This window comes from Nicotiana attenuata, chromosome 11, assembly GCF_001879085.1.
Source record: "Nicotiana attenuata strain UT chromosome 11, NIATTr2, whole genome shotgun sequence".
Taxonomy (NCBI): domain Eukaryota; kingdom Viridiplantae; phylum Streptophyta; class Magnoliopsida; order Solanales; family Solanaceae; genus Nicotiana; species Nicotiana attenuata.
The window spans coordinates 44,472,306-44,492,048 of NC_031999.1; the positions used below are offsets into that span (position 1 = coordinate 44,472,306).

The following is a 19,743-nucleotide window of genomic DNA, read 5'->3' on the forward strand; positions in this document are numbered from 1 at the left end:
GTTCTTCTAAAACTTCCGAAACACGTATTCGACCAGAAACCCTACCAAATCACCTCCGAATGATCTGAAATTTTGCACACACATCCCAAATCACCTAACGAAGCTACAGCAACTCTCGGAATTCCATTCCGAACCTGGGATCAAAATCTCACCTATCAACCGAAATTCGCCAAAATACTAACTCCGCCAATTCAAGCCTAATTCTACACCGGGCCTCCAAAATCACTTCCGATCACACTCCTAAGTCACAAATCATCCCCCGAAGCTAACCGAATTGCCGGAATCCACATCCGAGCCCTCTAACTCATAGGTCAACATCCGGTTGACTTTTCCAAAACAAGCCCTCCTTAAAGAGACTAAGTGTCTCATTTCCTTCAAAAAATCAACCCAATTCAACTCATTCACACAAGACACTGATAATAAAGCATAACGAAGCATGAAATGGAGGAAAAGGAGCGGTTCTCACGGGACGACGGGTCGGGTCGTCAAATTAGCAATTCTGGGCACTGCTACCTCCTAAACAGCCATATGTTGCTCCTCTGCCATGTTCACAGGAAATTGAATGAGTGCTTGAATATTGTTTGTATCCCTTGCTTCCCTCAACCTCCTGTGAAATATTTTCTCAGGTTCGGGGTCAAAGCCGTTGAGTCTGTCCTGGCTTCTGACCCTACGCATTCAATCAAAGTTTCTGAGATTAGAGCAACAATCAAGTAACGTTAAACTAGACGAATAAACAATTAAAGCAAAAACTAAAAAGTAGTTTATATTCAAGTCCCCGACAACGGCGCCAAAAACTTATTGCTCCCAAACGCACACGCAAGTATACGTGGTCGACAAGTAATATAATGATAAGTTGAGTGTCGAACCCACAGAGACTTGTGTAAACCACTCACTAATTCACTAAAATTGTTATTCAATCCAGCTAAAATCAATGTCCAATAATATGATTATATTATACTACGATTCAAAATAATAACTAAATTATCAAGTAACTAGTTGATTGTTGTGTATTCAGTAGAGACAAGTATTTCAGGGTTGTGATCGATTCACCAATCCTATTGTGTTCTAGTTAACTCTCCCTCTCATACAATTCACTCATGGTTGCTAATTAATCGATAATTGCTCTCATAGCCTTCTCCCGAAGTATTACTCGCCTATTCAAAATAGATTAATGCCTATATTCCTATGAAATCAATCTATTAAGAACGCATTAAGATTACGATATCTAATTAAGTACGGTGACTAGGTATATTCCTACCCTAACCACAAATTCGCTCCCCCTAAGGGTTAAGATCATGCTCTCTTCAATTCTTCTATAATCTAAACACGGCTCCCAAGCATAGCATAGATAGTAAATAGAACCTAACTGCTGGCCGACAATTAAGCAATTAAACATAGAATTGAAGAAACAACCATATATTGGTGAATTATAATCAAGGTCAAGCTATTATCAAACAACAATATTCATGGCTAAATTACAACCCCAGAACAATGGGTGTTTAGCCACTCATGATGTACTCAAACAATTGCATAATTGTTGAATCAATTGAAAATACTAGAAAAGATGAAGAAAACTGAGAATTCTCCGCTTCCTCACGATCCCGTGTGTGTTTTTACTCCAAAGTGGTGTCCAAATGGCCTCTTTTTCCGATTTTGTTTGTTTTAGCTCAAATCTTGCACGTTTCGCCCCCACTTGCTCCCGAATCATTCCTACAAGTAAAAAACACTTCAAATTAATATAAATAATAGCATTTAACATCCCAAATTCACGAAACAAGATTAAAATATGAGGCGATATACATAAAAATATGTATACTTTAAGCTAAACATCACCGCACACATGGTGGTAACTGTGCTAGAAATGATTGATTGAAATTGTGAATATGGTTGATGTCTCAAATGAGATGATCTAGCCGATCGGGTTGAGATCGGAATCCGTGTAGGAACACGGTGGTATTGTGAATTATGGCACATGGAACTAAGATTATGAACCTAATAAGATGGAAATTGAACCGAGAACTATGTGATCCTTACTTGATGCTTTTTTTGTATTTGTTTGAAGCTCTTATTGTACATCATGACTGCTTCCTCTTTGTTTCGTTGTTCATTCTATTAAGATTGGTGTTTAGCTCTACATACTAGTACTATTTGACAGTACTAACGTCCCTTTTGTCGGGGGCGCTAATTCTTTAAATGGATGTAGGTGATTCCATAGCAGACAATTGATTGCAGCTAATGGTGCAGCGTCATCATCTTTCCAGCAGACTTGGTGAGCCCCATTTCTTCCCGGGGTCATGTAGTACATCTTTTGTATATATGCTTACCACATTTTGAAGTATAGTCGGGGCCTTATTGCCGGCATTATCATAACTGTCTTTTGTATCTCTAGAGGCTCCGTAGACATTTATGTGGGTTGTATATGGGCATTGGAAGGGTCAGTGTATTATGTTATGTTTTGGACCCTTGTTCCTTCAGATTGTAAAGTGTATGTAATTTTGAAAACTTATCAATGATGTCACAAATGAATCGATTTGGAAATATTTACAAAAATCTTCCTATTGTATAATTAATGATAACCTGTTTTCTTGATCATAATGAGTTGGGTAGAAAGTGTCTAATAGGCTTGCTCAGTCGCGTCACTCGGTTGGGCGCCGGTCGCACCTCCCGACGTTGGGGCGTGACAGTGAAAATCAATACAACTATCCCAAGGACTAGTAATACAAGCCATGAGCGACTAAGAATAAGAATACAACTCTGATAAGAAGAAAGTTGACATCATCTATTTGAAATTTATATAAACGGAAGTATAAGTCCTAAACTACCATGAACGAGGTGGTAGCTTGTAGCTGGAATGCTGGAACATCCTCAATACTCTCCCACGAACTCCGTAGCAGCTAAGTTCCAATTATCTGCACGCATGGTGCTGAAGTGTAGTACGAGTACAACCGACCCCATGTACTTACTAATTATCTTGACTAACCTCGATGAAGTAGTGGCGTTTTTAAGTCAAAAGATACTTACTGGTAAAACCTGTGTAATTCGTAAGCAAGAGAAATAACAAGAGAAAAGGCAAGTAACAGTGAAAGATTCAAATAAATGAAATAATGAGCACGATAAAATATAACAACCAACCATTTCTCAATAAACTTGTACGAGATATCAAAGCCAAATGGCACAACAACACCCTTTATGCTTTTAGCTCATCCTCACCAAGCATATGTATATATGTCTAATCAAATGGCACGGCAACACCCTTCGTACGTTTATCTCATTCTCACCAAGTATATTTATAACAACACCAAACAAGGTAGAAGGCGTATAGATGTAACTGCAGTAAACAAGGTAGAAGACATAAATGTAACAACACAAAAAAAGTAAAAGACATGTAGATAATAGTAACAAACAAAGTAGAAGGCATGTAGATAATAGTTGTAAACAAGATAGGAGGCATAGATGTAACAACATCAACCAAGGTAGAAATCATGTATTTAACAACAACCAAACAAGAAAGAAGGCATATATATATATATATATATATATATATATATATATATATATATATATATATATATATATATATATAATAGTAACAAATAAGGAAAAGGCAAATGTGTAACGACAGTCAAGCATGGTAGAAGGCATATATGTGTATCTAAGGAAATAATGAACACAATATAATGCATGTCTCTCGTCCTCACTTCAAGTTAACTCTAACTTGAATGTAATAACTCAAATACCTAGTACATTTGCTTCAAATGAAAGCTGAAAGGTACAACTTAAAGCACCTACTACACTTTGAACTAGAAATAAAGACAGACATGTAAAACTCTTTATGGAACTGGTTCTTCAATCTGGTTCATGTAGCCAGGATCGCACTCTCGCATCTCACACGGATTGCTCACTGAATGGCTTGCTAGTTGCTCTCAATTCATGCTTAACTTTAGCATGTGCTTAGTGAATAAAGAGTAACTATAAGTCTATTACTTTACTCTTATTTGGTGGAAGAGTTCTGGTTAACTTCAACCTCTAACTCTTTCCTTATCTTGGATTGAGTTCCCTTCATGTACGGAGTCCTGCTCCTTATCAATATCACATATGCAAACTTTTTGTCCCGGTTTATTAGAAATAAACCACCTATAATTATCCCTTTCACGGCATGCTTTAAGCTTGATCCCAACTGTGATCTGCGTACACTATCTATGAACCTGGTTTATGCACGTGTTCCTTTATCAAATCATTAAAACCTATAGTGCCTAAGTCAACAGGATAAGCTATTTCTTTACCCTTTCTTGTGCATAATCTCCATTAACAAATATCATTCCTGCTAAATGTTTTCACCAACAGATTCAAAGTAAGCAGATTATTAAGGTCATTCACCGTTTGCTGAAGTATAATCTCCACTCAACACATATTAAGTGGGTTATGATCTTTACTCCTAAGTAGAACAGGAATGAAACGGAATGCTGAGTCTCTCAAAGTAGTGGATTTTATTGCTTCAGCGTATAACGGATTGGTGCATTCATTAGTATCATAATCTTAGAAATTGTAGGGATTGGTGGATTTTATTGGTTGAGCATATTGTATTAGGTGATACCCTTTTTTGCTTGAGCCCGACCGGGTTGGGTCCGGACCGGAGCAAATCGGGGCCATCGAACCCGACCTGGATGCAAGGTAAAACGACGGCCACGTCTACAACCGAGGTCGAGTCATTTCGAGACCGTTACAGAGCTCGATAGGAGTCACCACCGGATGGAGAAACACACAAGGTCGGAAGCCGGACTCGTAACGGATAACCAAGCGTCGCCGGATATCTCGCCCAAACGTGATTTTCTCAACCACTTCAGGCCATTAAGGCGTAATTACAGGGATCCACGATGTAATCAATTGACCTACCTTATTTTTACCCTTAATCAGAATGTATAAAGGGGGATCTCTCTAAATTCTTGAGGGGCATCAAGCACAACTGTTCTAAGCAATATTATATTCTGCGATTATTTACTTTAACAGCAATTGTTGAGTCTTTATCTTTATTTTCCTTAACCTAAAAACCTTTTGTATCTTTTAGTTCACGGATCCTTAAAACCCCATATAAATTCAATTGTTATCCGGATTCGAGGGTAAACAGTTTGGCGCCCACCGTGGGGCTAAGGATATTGGTGAGCTCTTTGATACTCTTTCTTGACGCATCACAATACACTGGTTCTTTGCAAAAGANNNTCCGATGCCGGTTCGCCGCGGCCCGGGACCGATGATGGGTTTTCAACCTGGAAGTCGGCAGATACCGAGCAACCAGTCGGTGTGAATGCTTTCAATGGGGGTTCTGGTGCATGTTCATCAGATCTAGCGGGGCTCGCGGCCGAGCTTGGTCTAGAAGGAACACTTTGTGAAGTTTTCGCCATTTCTTAAAGCTTTACGAAGAGATGAAAAGAAAATACAACCAACGCAGAATTTGAGAAAGATAGGAAATGCTGAACCTGGAAGGGTCGTTTATACTTTTTCCATGAGGCGGTGGCACGAATCGCGAAGCCACAGACACGAAGCGACAGATAATTAAGAGAAGCATTAAATGCCTGCAGCAGGCGTGGTCAGAGCACTCGATGGCTTTTTCACCTGGCGTATGGCCATACGTCACGGGCATCACGTCACCGGTCATATCGTTTATTATCATTACTCTCTAATAAACGAGGGGACTATCTGTATTAGGTGATACCCTTTTTTGCTTGAGCCCGACCGGGTTGGGTCCGGACCGGAGCAAATCGGGGCCATCGAACCCGACCTGGATGCAAGGTAAAACGACGGCCACGTCTACAACCGAGGTCGAGTCATTTCGAGACCGTTACAGAGCTCGATAGGAGTCACCACCGGATGGAGAAACACACAAGGTCGGAAGCCGGACTCGTAACGGATAACCAAGCGTCGCCGGATATCTCGCCCAAACGTGATTTTCTCAACCACTTCAGGCCATTAAGGCGTAATTACAGGGATCCACGATGTAATCAATTGACCTACCTTATTTTTACCCTTAATCAGAATGTATAAAGGGGGATCTCTCTAAATTCTTGAGGGGCATCAAGCACAACTGTTCTAAGCAATATTATATTCTGCGATTATTTACTTTAACAGCAATTGTTGAGTCTTTATCTTTATTTTCCTTAACCTAAAAACCTTTTGTATCTTTTAGTTCACGGATCCTTAAAACCCCATATAAATTCAATTGTTATCCGGATTCGAGGGTAAACACATATCTCTTTAACAACGAACTTATTTACACACTGAGCAACGTTTATTGGTAAAATTTTGTGGCTGTGAAGAAAAGGGATAACTGGGGTCCCCTTTCTATCTTATTTGTAACGCTGAAAAGCAAACATTTGGATATCATTTGTAGTATGGACATTTGCTTATTCCCACATGACCACTGCCCACCAATTGAGTTTGTTGTGGGAAGTTGATAAAGAATAAGATATGGACATTGCAGTTGGAAGAAACATCCAAATTCTGGCATTCTCTGGTTCATCTTTTCATGGAAAGAGTATATGTAAAACTTCTGTAGCTCTGAAAAGCACTAATTGGCCTGCTAGAACAGGACATTCTTTAAGGCAGTGCAGAAGTGTCCTTCGAGCTCAGCAAAGACCAACATGGCTTCCTGGGCTTGACCCTCCACCCTATCTTGATGGAACGTAAGCAACATCCTCGCCTTTGGATAAATTATTTTTGTTTAACCATCTACTCGAGCCTATCGGGAGTTTATCCGTTCCTAAGGCTTGAAGCAGAGGAAATTGCCAATTTATTCAACCTGCTATGAGAAATGAATTTGCATACGTAGTTGATGACCCTTTTTTTTTTTGGTAGTCTTGCTGGAGATTTTGGGTTTGATCCACTAGGACTTGGAGAGGATCCTGAAAGTTTGAGATGGTATGTACAAGCAGAACTAGTTCATGCCCGTTTCGCCATGGCTGGGGTTGCTGGAATTCTTTATACGGATGTATGGCATTTAAAACTTCATCATTATGTTAAAGTCTAATCCTTTTTCACTTGGTTTCTGTAAAATGTCAAGACTTTAGCTCATTTTTGGGATTTTCTTTGTAGTTGCTACGAGTGACGGGAATAAGTGACTTGCCAGTGTGGTATGAAGCGGGAGCTACAAAATTTGATTTTGCAAGCACAAGAACTCTGCTCATTATTCAACTATTATTGATGGGGTAAAAGGTTTATCAATGTTGATTCAAGACTATATTTTAAGTAGCTGGCAATAACTTTACCTCTGTCTGATTTCTTTTTGTATAGGTTCGTTGAAACAAAAAGGTACATGGATTTTCTAAACCCTGGCTCTCAAGCAAAACCTGGATCCTTCTTTGGGCTAGAAGCTGCACTAGAAGGCCTTGAACCAGGGTAAATTACATTTATTGTTGGCCAAAACATTATACAGTCAGACCTCTGTATAACAACATCCCTATATAACAACACTTCACTATAAAAGCCAAGCTTTTTCAGAACCAATTTTCATATCATGTTATAATATATGTTCTCTATAACAGCACTTCGTTATAACATCCAAAAATATTCGGAACAAACGAGACTGTTATAAAGAGGTTTGACTGTAGCATTATATTAAAAGGGTTTATCCTGGGCATGAGGTTCCTCTCTTGCTAGTAGGAGAAGAACTGTAGAGGGCTAGAGGCGGATCTATGACGGGCTTTATGGGTTAAGTTGAATCTATTACTTTCAACTCAAACAGTTTACATATATGTTAACAAAATTAAAATGTAAACATATACACTCGTTTTTTTTAAAAGGGTAGGGAAAGGAAATTACAAGGTGGGGAATCGGCCTCTCATCGTTGACTCTAGATTTTGCATTGCTTTTGGAGAATGGGATAATGCTGCTACTAAGTATAGGGAAAACTCTTTGATTTTGAACAGGTATCCTGGTGGTCCTCTACTGAATCCTCTTGGAATTGCAAGAGATATAGAGAATGCTCATGACTGGAAGCTGAAAGAGATAAAAAACGGTTAGTTCAGCTGAATCACACTTTTAGTGCTTTCAACTATTGTCCAATTTTCATACTTTCCTCTATGTTTTGTAGGACGACTAGCTATGGTGGCTATGCTTGGCATCTTTGTCCAGGCTTCTGTTACCCATGTTGGTCCTATCGATAATCTGGTCGAGCATCTCTCCAATCCATGGCACAAAACAATTATCCAAACCATTTCTGCATCTAATTCTTGATCATTAAGAGTATATATGTTTCATGACATACTGAAATGTGTTCATATAAAGGCTACTTAGTGAAGCAAGTCAACATTATGTAAGAATTCATGTGTATCAATCGTTTCCTGGACAGAACAGAAGATGGTATCATATGGTTTCAACACAAAGGTCAAACACCGGGTGATCTGAGGATGTTCTTCAGACCACAACGAGGAAAAAAACTTACACAAAGTGGTCGCACCAAACAATAAGTGCAATACATGTGTCTTACATATAAACTATTATCACCCAGTCATGATATGTTTTCTTACTATAATTTGCGACTGTTAAAGGTTAAATTCTTTGATTTGGTGTAAACATCGGATTAAATGGGCAATATGCACATTGGAAGCTAGTGATTACAACATTCAAGGAGGATTGGATGAAGTTAAGTGGAGGACATGGATTCAAACTGGCAGAATACTGTGGTAATGATAAAAGAAAAAAGTTCTGATCTGAGGTGTTTTAACATTGAATGACATACCAAATGATACGAAAGACTCCACAACATATGAATTATACAATCCATACTACCAAGAAACACAGGGAACCAATATATTTCTATTAGGTCAAACTTTAGAAACAGTGCTAGTTTCTTCTATTTTCTTTCAGAACTACCAGGATTAGACAAATTGAAGCAGCAGACGATTTACTTACACAATCATTTATTGACTTTTGCAGCCAAACCTATAACAGCCTTACTCTGTTTTATAATCAGCCATCCAAAGTGTGAGTGAAGTATTTTGATATTGTACAAGAAATAATACTCGGCATGTACACAGAAAAGCAGTGAGAATTTACACTATGTCACCCAGGACAAACAACCAGAAAATGGAGGAACAATGTTTAAAATGATGAGCCATTTTAAAACCACAAAGCGCATCATGCTGTCTTGGCCTGTGCTTTCTTTCTGCCCAGAAACATGAAGAGCCTTGGGAAGAAGGACCTCTTCTTTTTCTTTGGGATCTTCACTTCTGGAGATGTATCGGTTTCAGTATTACTTGCTTGTTCATATGCTCTTGGACTTGACCTATGATGTAGTGAAGCAGCCCCTGGTGCACGCTCGTAGGTTTTCAATTCTCTACTCTCCTCAACACTCGATCTCGGGCTTCTTGTTATGTTTATCGGTTGAAGAGATTCACCAGCTTTCCGTCTTAGTCCATGCTCCGCCCTCCATTTCCTCAGCTCTTGCTCTATTGCCAACTTCCCTTCCTTGGCTTTCTCTGCCTTCTGGGTTGCGATTTCCAGAGCTTCCTTTCTATCAGCCATCTCACGATTAACTTCCTCCAACCTGCTTAAACTTCTCAGCTCTGATTCCTTTGCTACCTCTATTTGGGTGATAGCGGCAGCCACCCTCTTATTAGCTTCCTCCTCTGCCTCATGGGCCATTTTGCTGAGGTCAAAATACTCTTTCAGAGAGAGTGTTACTCCAGATGGGGAATCTTCATCATTGGTGCTTCGAGCTAATTCACTCTCTTGCAGAGCGTTGATGGCTTCTAGTGCCAACTTCTCAGAAGCTTTTGCAGCCTCTATCTCCTTTTTAGCAGCAACTAGTCTACTTTCCATGGTACTTGCTCCTGCCTTTGCTTGCTCTGCTTCTTCCTTTGCCTTTCTCAACTCTTCACGAGCTGTTTGTGCAAGTAACTTTGCCCGATCAGCCTCTTGGGCGGCCTCTTGCAATTGCTTAGGAAGCTCCACCACCTTTTCTCTTGCTTCTTTCTCCTTTATCTGCACAAGGGAAATCTCTGACTTGGTCCTGTTCAACTCAGCTTCAAGAGATGCTACAGTAATTGATGCCATGCCTTCTCTCTGCTGGATAGCAGTTAGTTCTGATTTTTCTTTTTCCAGTTCTGCCTTCAATGAAGTTGCAGCCACCTTCAAGTAATTTACTTCAACTGTTGCTTTCTCAATATTGCGTTTCACTTCATCAAGTTCCTGTTTAGCCAAGGCTACCGCTGCTTGTATCTCAGCATGAGTTCGTTTCTCTGGCGCTGACAGTTCGCGTTTGAAGTTGCCGCCTTCATCCATCTCTTTTTCCAACTTTGATTCCACATAAGCAGCAAACTCAGCTTTGAGATCTAGTAGCAAGGCTGAAGCAGTATCTAATTTTGCTTTGAGATCCTTAGCAGACAGTATTTGCTGGTTTAGCTTCTCAAGCTCCTCTTCTGCCAGCTTTAGTTCTTTTTCCCAATTTAGAGTGTCTTGCTCTCTTGCCATCGCTGCTCCAATTCTGTGTTCCTCTGCCTCCAGGTGTGCAGCTTGTGCAGCCTCCAGAGATTCCTTTGTAGTGATGAGCTCAATAGTCAAATCCTCCACTTCCTTCTCAACTTTCTTTGAGGCAGAAACCGCTTCCTCTGCTTTTTGTACAGCATCAAATCTCTCAGACACCAATAAATCATACTCTTTATGAAGATCTTCTAACTCGGAATTCACAGTTTTTAGCTCCGAAACTGCAGCTGCATGCCTGGCTCTAGCAACTTCAAGCTGCGCCTTGGCTGCAATACTAGCCTCATCGGCAATACCCTGTTCCATCTCTTCTACCCTGAGCTTGGCAAGTTCCAAGTCCTGTTTTGCTTGTTGCTCTTCTGTTTGTGCTCTCTCCAGGTTCAGCTTCAACTCTTCTATCAGTCTTTTAGTACTATCTAGTTCCTTTAATACCATCATTTTTGCTTCTTCTGCTGCCTGAGACTGTTTCTTACACAGTGGGATCTCCTCCTGCACTTTTGCTAGTTCTTGATCGACAACTTTCCTTCTCTGCATTCGCCAGAAATGAAAGGCTAAGTTGTGAAATTCATAGTACGAGAGATGTTCAAAAGATAAATATGTACAGGTGAGGAAGATGTAAAATGTATATAAAATCTAAACAGCCACTGCTTATAGTGCACTATCCAGGTGGACTTGCACATGCAATGCTGAATTAAATATAATCGTCTAAAGTTGCTTACGAGACACCCATTTAACTGACAGCTAAATGGATTTCTGATTCCAGAATCAATCAGTATAGTAAGGGTTCAAGAGCTTACCTCTACAGACTGTACTCGATGAGCCTTCCAGTCAACGATGCCTCCAAACTTGGAAACTGCCTGCTTCACAGATTCAATTGGTGCAGCTGTGTCGATTTTAACTCTGTTAATATCAATGTTTTCAGGGTGCTTAGAACCGGGTTCTAGAATCTTAACTGTGAGATTGGAAGCCTTCGCTAGGGGCTGACCAGTATTAGGTGCCTCTACATGAATATTATTTTCAGGTTTGTGTTCTTGAGAGGATAAAGGAGGTGTATCAGTAGAAACGTGAGTACTACTTGGAGAATTATCTTGCTGAAATAGTGAGTTGTGTACCGAAGATCCTTTTTGGTTTTCCTCTTTCAGGGGAGGGGAGTCTGAATTCATGGTTACTAAAGGTGAAGCAACTTCCTCTACTCTTGGTCCATCAGCAGTATTATTTGGTTGATTCGAAAGACTACCACTGGAATCACCATCCAGTGACTGCTGCAATGAATCACTTGCTTTTGTATCTAATACAGATGATGGAGTGGGTTCCGAGAGAGCTGTTGGAGGCTCCAATGATTTCAGATCCTCTACCAATTGAGGTGAGGCTTCCCCCTGAACTGTCGGCACAGCTGATTGAAGACTTCCTGTTTTCGAAATGTCACCTGCACCGGCGGATTTAATGGAAGAGGCTGAACCTAAACTTCCTGGCTGATGATTTTGACTATCTTCCGTTGGAAATCTGTCAGAAGATTCTTTCAAATGTTGAGAAGCATACACGTCTGTCTCCTGAATTTCAGAATTTGCTGTTCCATTCATATGTTGCCTAGGTTGAGTTTCACCATGTGATTGGTCCTCCCACAGAACAGAAACTTTAGGTTCAGGAGCAGATTCTTGGGGAGAATTTTCCTTCATATCTTTTGCATCTTCCATTTCCAATTAAGAGCTGAGGCGAACCACTTGGGAACCTAAAATTAATATTGGCAAAAAAAGAAAGTGAGGTTATTGCAGTAAACAAAGACCATACTGGAGATAACCTCTTTACAGTAAACAAAGACCTCAAATTTTACCAGGAGGTGAACTATACAACTGGAGATATCAAACAGCTGTTCTTTAAGACCATACTGGAGAACTTAAACATAAGCAACTGCAACTATTTCCTCTGTAATATTACGATCACTTATTGCAAAGTTTCTATGCTATAGCCTTTACATGGTCATTCTTCCAATTGAGAATTGCTAGTCAGAATCAAAAAAAAAGAGGTTAACCTTTTTGCGAATTTTTGGTGCAACATGCATTACTAAGTATTCGACTGACTTCCTCCTTACCAAAATCGATATCATGCATTCATGCTATTTTCACAAATGGAACTTGTCCTTTGTTCACTAGTTAAAGGGATCTCATATTTACATTGCGAGCAAAAACAAACCAAAAAGAATCTTACCATCTCACATGAGGGCCACTTCCCATCAAGTAAGGTTTTTTAAAACCCCCTCTCACTAAAGAATTCTGAGGTAAAGTTTTCATTTAAAGAATAAAGTGAAGCCAAACAAGATATTTAATGTCAAACAGAGAAGTAACAGGGAGTTGATAATCAAACAATCAGTAAATTCTTTGTCCGCAAGTGCAGTGTTTTGACTTATCAAATGAAGATATGTACCACCTGATTCATGATATTTCCCTAATGCTGTCATCTATGAATAACCATAAAAGGGAGGAATAAAAGATCACACGAAAGAGGTACAGTCCCTACTGTTTATCCGGTTATTTAAGATCCAGTAGCAGTCCACGACTCGCTGCATATACATGCAATGGATGTAATAAAAAAGATACACAGCAGTGCCCTCTTGCTCCCTCCTCAACAAAAAATAACTCAGAGAAAGAAAGCCCACAAAGCCAACTAGAATAAAGACAAATGAAAAAGTAGCCAATCAACGTCAAAGAGAAGATAGATCTGTGAAACCGATTATCATCCTTAATTTCCTCTTCTTCAGCACTCTCATCAAGGAGATATCATTCCATACTGAGATTAATCCTAGTTTCAGAATGGCCATGTAAAGCCTAAACTTCTAAGGCTTACTTCAGTTTTCCCATATAACCAAACACTCCAATTGTATATGCTCCTACGGGGGATACAACGAACCTTTTAAAAGAAAAAGCTCTGTGAACTTCTGTTTTTTTCCCCCTCCCAACGAGCCATCTTCTATAGGATATCAGGTTTCCGCATAACCAAATGTTCTTCCTCTGTTTGCTCCAAGCAGGAAAATCAAGCAACCTTTAAAGATACTCTCTAAACTTTAGTTCTGTTCCAAAATTAGTAGACACTTCTCACAACACTACCACCACATAATAGGAAGATGTTATACGAAACTTCCATCAAACATCAAACTCAACAGGTTGAAAGAACTATAGGATGAAATACCTGAAATGTAAACTATACAAATTTGTACTAGCACACATGGTAGAGGTATGGTTGATGCACTAAGAAAATAGCAGTCAGCGCCTAGTTGCTTTGCATTTCAATTCGTGCAGCAAATTTCTTCATGAAATACTGATGAAAACATAGAAGTAGAGACAAGCAAATCACCCTTCAGGTTTCCGATGTGATAAAATTCGAGTTTGTAGAGTAAACTTTATTGAAAAGAAGTTATGTGGTTAATAGCTGTTGCTTAGGACACTTAAACCCTTATAGTAGTTTAAACACTCATTAACATTTATGGACATAGACTGCAACAAGTTATCGTTTGGAGCCCCCAAATTTGGGAAGTGATTACAAAAATCAACTCTTTGGGGGAAACAATAGAAAATGGATCTTCCTTTTTCCATCAATCCAAAAGATTCTTCATTCAGTAATCACTGTGGCAGATAATTTCAAAATCATGAACTTCAGGAAACTTCACCAGCAAATTAATGCACGACTAGTACAGTGCTAATAATAAAAATGTTACGAGCACTAACTACAAGTACCTAGATAATGCCGTGTAGCTCTAAAGTAATGCAGAATGATAACTAACTTAGTCAGTGATGCTGATATCAGTTAGCACGCTCAACCATACACCAACAGGAGCAAAAAAAAATTAGCTAGTTTAGAGATGCAACTTTTCTGCACTTTCATAGTGTAGTAATACAGAAACAAAAATTTGGTAGCTCAAACTGCAACTCGATTAAATCGACCCAATGTATTAGTAATATCCAAGGCCTACACTCTAAGCAGCTAGTCGATCATTTTACCAATTGAGAGTCAAATTCCAGATTAATGAAGTTATTCGTCTAGAGCATCTGTCTTGTCCTTGGTTAGCGCTTTATAGTTACTCAAAACTCTGCACAATGTTATATTAAAGATGTGATGTTGCATCAAATCTCGTAATTAAATATATTTAGGCGACAGAAAAACATGATATCAATAGTAGACAGAGAAAATCACTAGGACAGCATCTGGTGTTTGACATCGTTTAACCAACATTATAATCAAGGCAATTCAGCTCCTTATGACACAAACATATATGGCAAGTGAATCAAAGACCGTAAAGAAGGCCAATACTATCATTCTCGTAGAATTAAAACCATAAACAAGACTACTAATATCTCAACAAGCTCTACATTTCATTAACCTCCGCATAAATCTTTTTATTCCTTTCATTTTAGCTTTTTGTTCAAAATAATGTTAACCTTTTCACGAGATAAGTTACAACTTCCCTATCAACAAAACACAATAAGGTCTCATCAAATAGGGATGTCAAACATGCTAAACAATTAATACCCACAGTCTATCCAAAAAATCAATTAATGCCCACAAACATGATGACAAATCATGATTAGACAAAAAAGGAATAATAATAATTTGGAATACAAAGTCAGAAACAATCAGCTAACCCCCCCCCCCCCCCCACCACCACACACAAACAACAAGAATTAAACTTGGCATTAGTTAAAGATAATGTTTCCGATATGAAAACATTGCTCCTCTTTTTCCTGGCATATAGTTCAGCAGTCAAAAGGGAGCAAATACATACAAGGAAAAACATGCATTACCAATCATCAAATATTAAATTCCACAATTAAACAAGAAATATATCCATTCTCCAATTAAGACTAGCATATCGAAAGCATAATTGACCATTAGCTTATTAAAACATACAAACAAGAGAAAGCAATGAAATAATGAGGAACATACCAAGAATTACCAGAAATAATCTATGTTTCTTGATATTCTCCAAAAAAGATAATTAAAGAGTTTGTAATACGACCAAAGATAAAAGGGTAGTATGAGATTATTGAGATGAATGAGTAATAAATTGGTAATTAACTCTTGAGAAATGATTGTGGTTTGAAAAGAAAGAAGAAGAAGGAGAAGCAGAGGACCTCAAAGATCCTCTTCGTCTACCTTCTTTTTCTTTTTGTCTTTTTCCAATTATGTCTGCTTTTAAAAATAAAACATTACAATATCTAAAAGTCACCGCTAACTATGGAGAACTGTTCTTTTTGCTATGTTTTTGGCGCGTGATTGAAACCAACCAACCCCACAGAGTGTAATCATCTGTGGGGTCGATTGTAAATGGGTTGAGAAAATAAAAAATTAATTTAATTCGATAAAATTTCGAATAAAAGTAGTTAATACTATAACGGCACGAAATGGGTTTAGTTGTAAGGGGTAAAAGAAAAGAATTGAATTAAAAAAAAAACATGAGTATTAGTACTTAAAAGAAAGAAAAAAGAAAAAAAAGGTATTTAGAAGAAAATTCAAAATAATGGACAGAGTGGAGTGGATCAAGACGATGGTTGAGAAGACTTTTCCGCTCCAACCCACTTCATTTGTCATCCTTGAGCCTTCGTCATGCCGGACTAATACTATTCTAACTATGGTAGTAACACTAACTTTTGTTTTAGCAAACAGGAAATATATATATTAGTAATTAAGGAGGGTTTAGTATATTATTCGCATACTTGGTGTCTCTAAAGACACTTTGGTTACCTAGGCTTGCTAGAGAAGCATCATAAAATAGAGGTTTAACAAAAATACAATGTTCTAGTAGTTCCTTTTCCACAAAATATTTTACATAAGGTGGAGCTTCAACAAAAGTCTTCTTGCCTTCCAATTGATCCTTAGCCTTTCTTGCCATGTGATGAGCTGCATTATTCCCTTGCCTGAATGTGTGCTGGAGGATTATCTCCTTCTGCTGGTGCATTAACCACCTGCATTCATTAACAATATCATCATATAGTCTATTACCCTGTAGATAGATTGGATAGCCTCCACAGAATCTGACTCTATTACAAGCGGGTATAATCTCCATTCCTTAGCCATTTTGAGTCCCTCTAGTAGAGCCTTTAACTCCGCTTCTAGTGATCCACCTGCATATGATGGTTTACCAAATCCCACAATCCAGTGTCCTTTGGCATCCCTGAAAATACCACCCAATCCACATTTTCGTGTAACATTGTCAAAACTAGCATCAATATTAAGCTTAGTCCATCCTTCCGGTGGTTTGTGCCATGCAATATTAATGTGGATTTTTGGAGGAGTGAACATGCTTTTTTCAGTGAGGAGTTTATATTAAATAGCCTTTTGAATAATAAAATCACCATTGATTGAGGAAGTCGTGTTATTTTGATTGTTATTGTTTCTATTTATTCAAGCATACCATATAATGAAAGGGAAGAAGAGGTCCCAATTTATAAAATTATTCCTAATTGGGTAGTTAAAAGACTTCATTTGGTTTAGCCAATGATGACCTGATACTTTGTAGTAGTGGTGCCACCCAACCTTATCCCAAAAAGGTTTGATTGCCTTGCAGCTAAAGAAAATGTGGAGTATAGATTCCTCCTCGTTATTTCTGCATATCGGACACATTGGATCTACGTTTAAACCAATTCTTGCCAGATATTGTCTACAAGAAATCCTATTATGGAGACATTGCCACAAAAAGAATTTTATTTTGTTGGGGCAATTAAGATTCCAAACCCATTGGAACTCTAGAAGGTTGTTCTTTGGAGGCTCTAGTAAGTTAAAGCAATATTTGGTTGTGAAAAAACCTTTAGTAGTTAGTGACCATATAGGAATGTCACTTCTTGGGCCCTTTAGCCGAATTCTAACCTTGCTAATAATTTCCTTAATGTTATTCGGAATCATAAGGGAAAGATTATCAAAGTCCCAATTTTCCCCATTTAATAAGTCGTTTATTTTAAAGGATTGATCTCTTTTTTGGAGTGGTCCTTCCACTGTTGCTCTAAGACTTCCTATACTTGGGATCCAATTAGTTTTCCATATATTCATGTTAGAGAGGATGTGGGGGGACCAAGTGATTCCTTTAGAGCATGACTCCCAACCCTTTTTAATGCTCTTCCAAATAAAAGAATTTTTTATTATTAGCATTACTAGAAGCATAGGGAGAGATTATTAGAGTAGCCCAAGGAGAGGTTGGATTGGTGAGCATTCTCCAAACCATACTAGTTAATGTGCATAAATTCTTTGAATTAGCACTATGGATACCTAGACCACCATTTGATTTTGATTAGCAATGGTAGACCAACTAATGAGGTGAATTTTTTCTTCTCATTTGTAGACCCCCAGATGAAATCTCTTTGCACCTTTTCGATTTTATTAAGGATCTTTTTTGGCAGTAAGGTATATTGCATATAGTGGTTGGGTATTGAATTTAAATAAGAATGTGAGAGCGTTGTTCTACCAGCTATATTAATGAATTTTATTTTCCAAGCAGCTAATTTCGATCTCATTTTCTCAACAATGAATTGGTAGTCTCTTGGCCTAGGGAAATTATTTAAGATTGAAAAACCTAGGTAGGTACCAAATGACTCACTTTTTTTAATACCTAGTATGTGAGTAATATCTTTTATGATAGATTTAGGACAATTTTTTGAAAACATAATTTTTTATTTGGAAAGGTTAATTTTTTGTCCTGAAATAGTACTAAAATAGTCTAGACTTCCCTTGATGGTGTGGCATGATTTTTCATTGGCTTTGGCCATCAAAGTGAGATCGTCTGCGAAGAATAAGTGGGAAAAATTTGGACACTTCCTCCCCGTGGTTATTGGATCCCAATTCCTTATATCAACTTGATGGTTTATATATCTTGAAAGCATTTCCATACAAAGGACGAAGATATAGTGAGAGATGGGGTCCCCTTGCCTAATTTTCCTAGTTGGCTCAAAAGAGTTTGTAATGGAGCCATTCACTAGGACTGCAATCGAACAAGTTGAAATACAATTTAATAGAAGTTTTGAGAATTTGGGTGGAAATTTGAAGTACTGAAGGGTATGATGTATAAAGGATCACTCAAGACGATCAAAAGCCTTCTCCAAATCAATTTTGAGGATCATTTGACCTTGTTTTCCTTTTAATTTTTTAGGTTTGAAACTAGGTCTTGGATAATGACGGCATTATCAGAAGCTCGTCTATTTTTCATGAAGCTAGCTTGAAAGGGACTAATTAGGCGATCTAGGAATGATTTTAGCCTATTTGCTAGAACCTTTGTGATTATTTTGTAAATGGTGTTACAAAGTCCAATTGGCCTAAATTCCTAATGTTGTTTGCATTTGGAATTTTGAGTATTAGACAAAGATAGGTATTGTTAATAATTGGGGGGATTACTTGGGTGCTAAAAATGTCCTGACAAAGCTTCACAACTGAAGGGCCTATGATACTCCAATATTTTTGGTAAAAAAAGGGTGGAGTTCATCTGGTCCCGGAGCTTTAAAAGGCTTGAAAGAAAAAGTAGCCCTTTTAATTTCAATTTCTTGCAAGGGTCTATCTAATGCACTAAGGTTAACCTGGCCAATATTTGAACTATGGTTTAGAGGGTTTTTCCTACTAGTAATGCTATGAGAAGTAGTGAAAGCATTTTCAAAATAGTTTTTTGACATAAGACATAATTAATAGGGGATCATTGATCCAATTTCCAGCATCATCCTTGAAAAAATTTATTTTATTACGTCTCTTCCTATTTGAGGCACAAATGTGGAAAAATTTTGTGTTAGAGTCACCCTCATTTAACCACATAACCCTAGATCTAATTTTCCAATAATCTTCCTCTATTAATAGAAGATCATTGTAGTCTCTTTTTAAGTCCTTTTCAAGGTTTTGTATGAAAATGCTCGTAGCATAATTTTTTGAATTCTGTATACCATTTAGATGAGCTAACAATTTACGCTTTTTTCCCATAATATCACCAAACGTTCTAGCTTTCCATTATCTTAAGCATTGAACAAAATTGTGACTAGCTCTAAGGAAGTCTGGGTCACACCAATTATCTTTTAATAATGATTGAAATTCCGGGTATTTGCACCAAAACATTTCTAGTCTAAAGGGTTGTTTATGGAGAGATCTATTTCTAGGTACTAGTTCTACTAGGATAGGGTTGTGATCAGAGTAAGTTTTAGGAAGATGAATTATAGAACTTTTAGGGAATAAATCAATCCATTCATCATTTCCAAAAACTTTATCCAACCTTTACATTATTAAACCCTTATTCTTATGCCTATGGTTAGACCA

General features: G+C 38.1%; 2 protein-coding genes across 5 annotated transcripts; one reads left to right on the top strand and one right to left on the bottom strand.

The window, feature by feature from the left end:
* On the top strand, window positions 6,389–8,546 carry LOC109234439 (photosystem I chlorophyll a/b-binding protein 5, chloroplastic). Its single transcript, XM_019400428.1, has 6 exons — window positions 6,389–6,677; window positions 6,850–6,982; window positions 7,087–7,199; window positions 7,285–7,389; window positions 7,920–8,008; window positions 8,084–8,546. Exons 1-6 carry the CDS (start codon window positions 6,463–6,465, stop codon window positions 8,224–8,226), a joined length of 798 nt encoding a protein of 265 aa, XP_019255973.1. The 5' UTR covers window positions 6,389–6,462; the 3' UTR covers window positions 8,227–8,546.
* LOC109234437 (protein WEAK CHLOROPLAST MOVEMENT UNDER BLUE LIGHT 1-like) lies at window positions 8,779–15,663 on the bottom strand. 4 transcript variants are annotated; one of them, XM_019400426.1, is made up of 3 exons: window positions 15,419–15,663; window positions 11,271–12,202; window positions 8,779–11,001 (listed from the first exon to the last, which is right to left on the bottom strand). In XM_019400426.1, exons 2-3 carry the CDS (start codon window positions 12,165–12,167, stop codon window positions 9,130–9,132), a joined length of 2,769 nt encoding a protein of 922 aa, XP_019255971.1. In that variant the 5' UTR covers window positions 12,168–12,202; window positions 15,419–15,663; the 3' UTR covers window positions 8,779–9,129. The 4 variants fall into 4 exon arrangements, with proteins under 4 accessions (XP_019255971.1, XP_019255969.1, XP_019255972.1 ...); XM_019400424.1 differs by having other exon boundaries at window positions 15,409–15,663; XM_019400427.1 differs by lacking the exon at window positions 15,419–15,663 and adding an exon at window positions 13,378–13,580.

Coding starts and splice junctions, on each gene's coding strand:
- LOC109234439 (XM_019400428.1), top strand. CDS start 6,463: ATGGACATTGCAGTTGGAAGAAACATCCAAATTCTGGCATTCTCTGGT. Junction 7,390..7,919: donor CTAGAAGGCCTTGAACCAGG/GTAAATTACATT, acceptor GATTTTGAACAG/GTATCCTGGTGGTCCTCTAC. Junction 8,009..8,083: donor GCTGAAAGAGATAAAAAACG/GTTAGTTCAGCT, acceptor TATGTTTTGTAG/GACGACTAGCTATGGTGGCT.
- LOC109234437 (XM_019400426.1), bottom strand. CDS start 12,167: ATGGAAGATGCAAAAGATATGAAGGAAAATTCTCCCCAAGAATCTGCT. Junction 11,002..11,270: donor ATCGAGTACAGTCTGTAGAG/GTAAGCTCTTGA, acceptor TGGCGAATGCAG/AGAAGGAAAGTTGTCGATCA.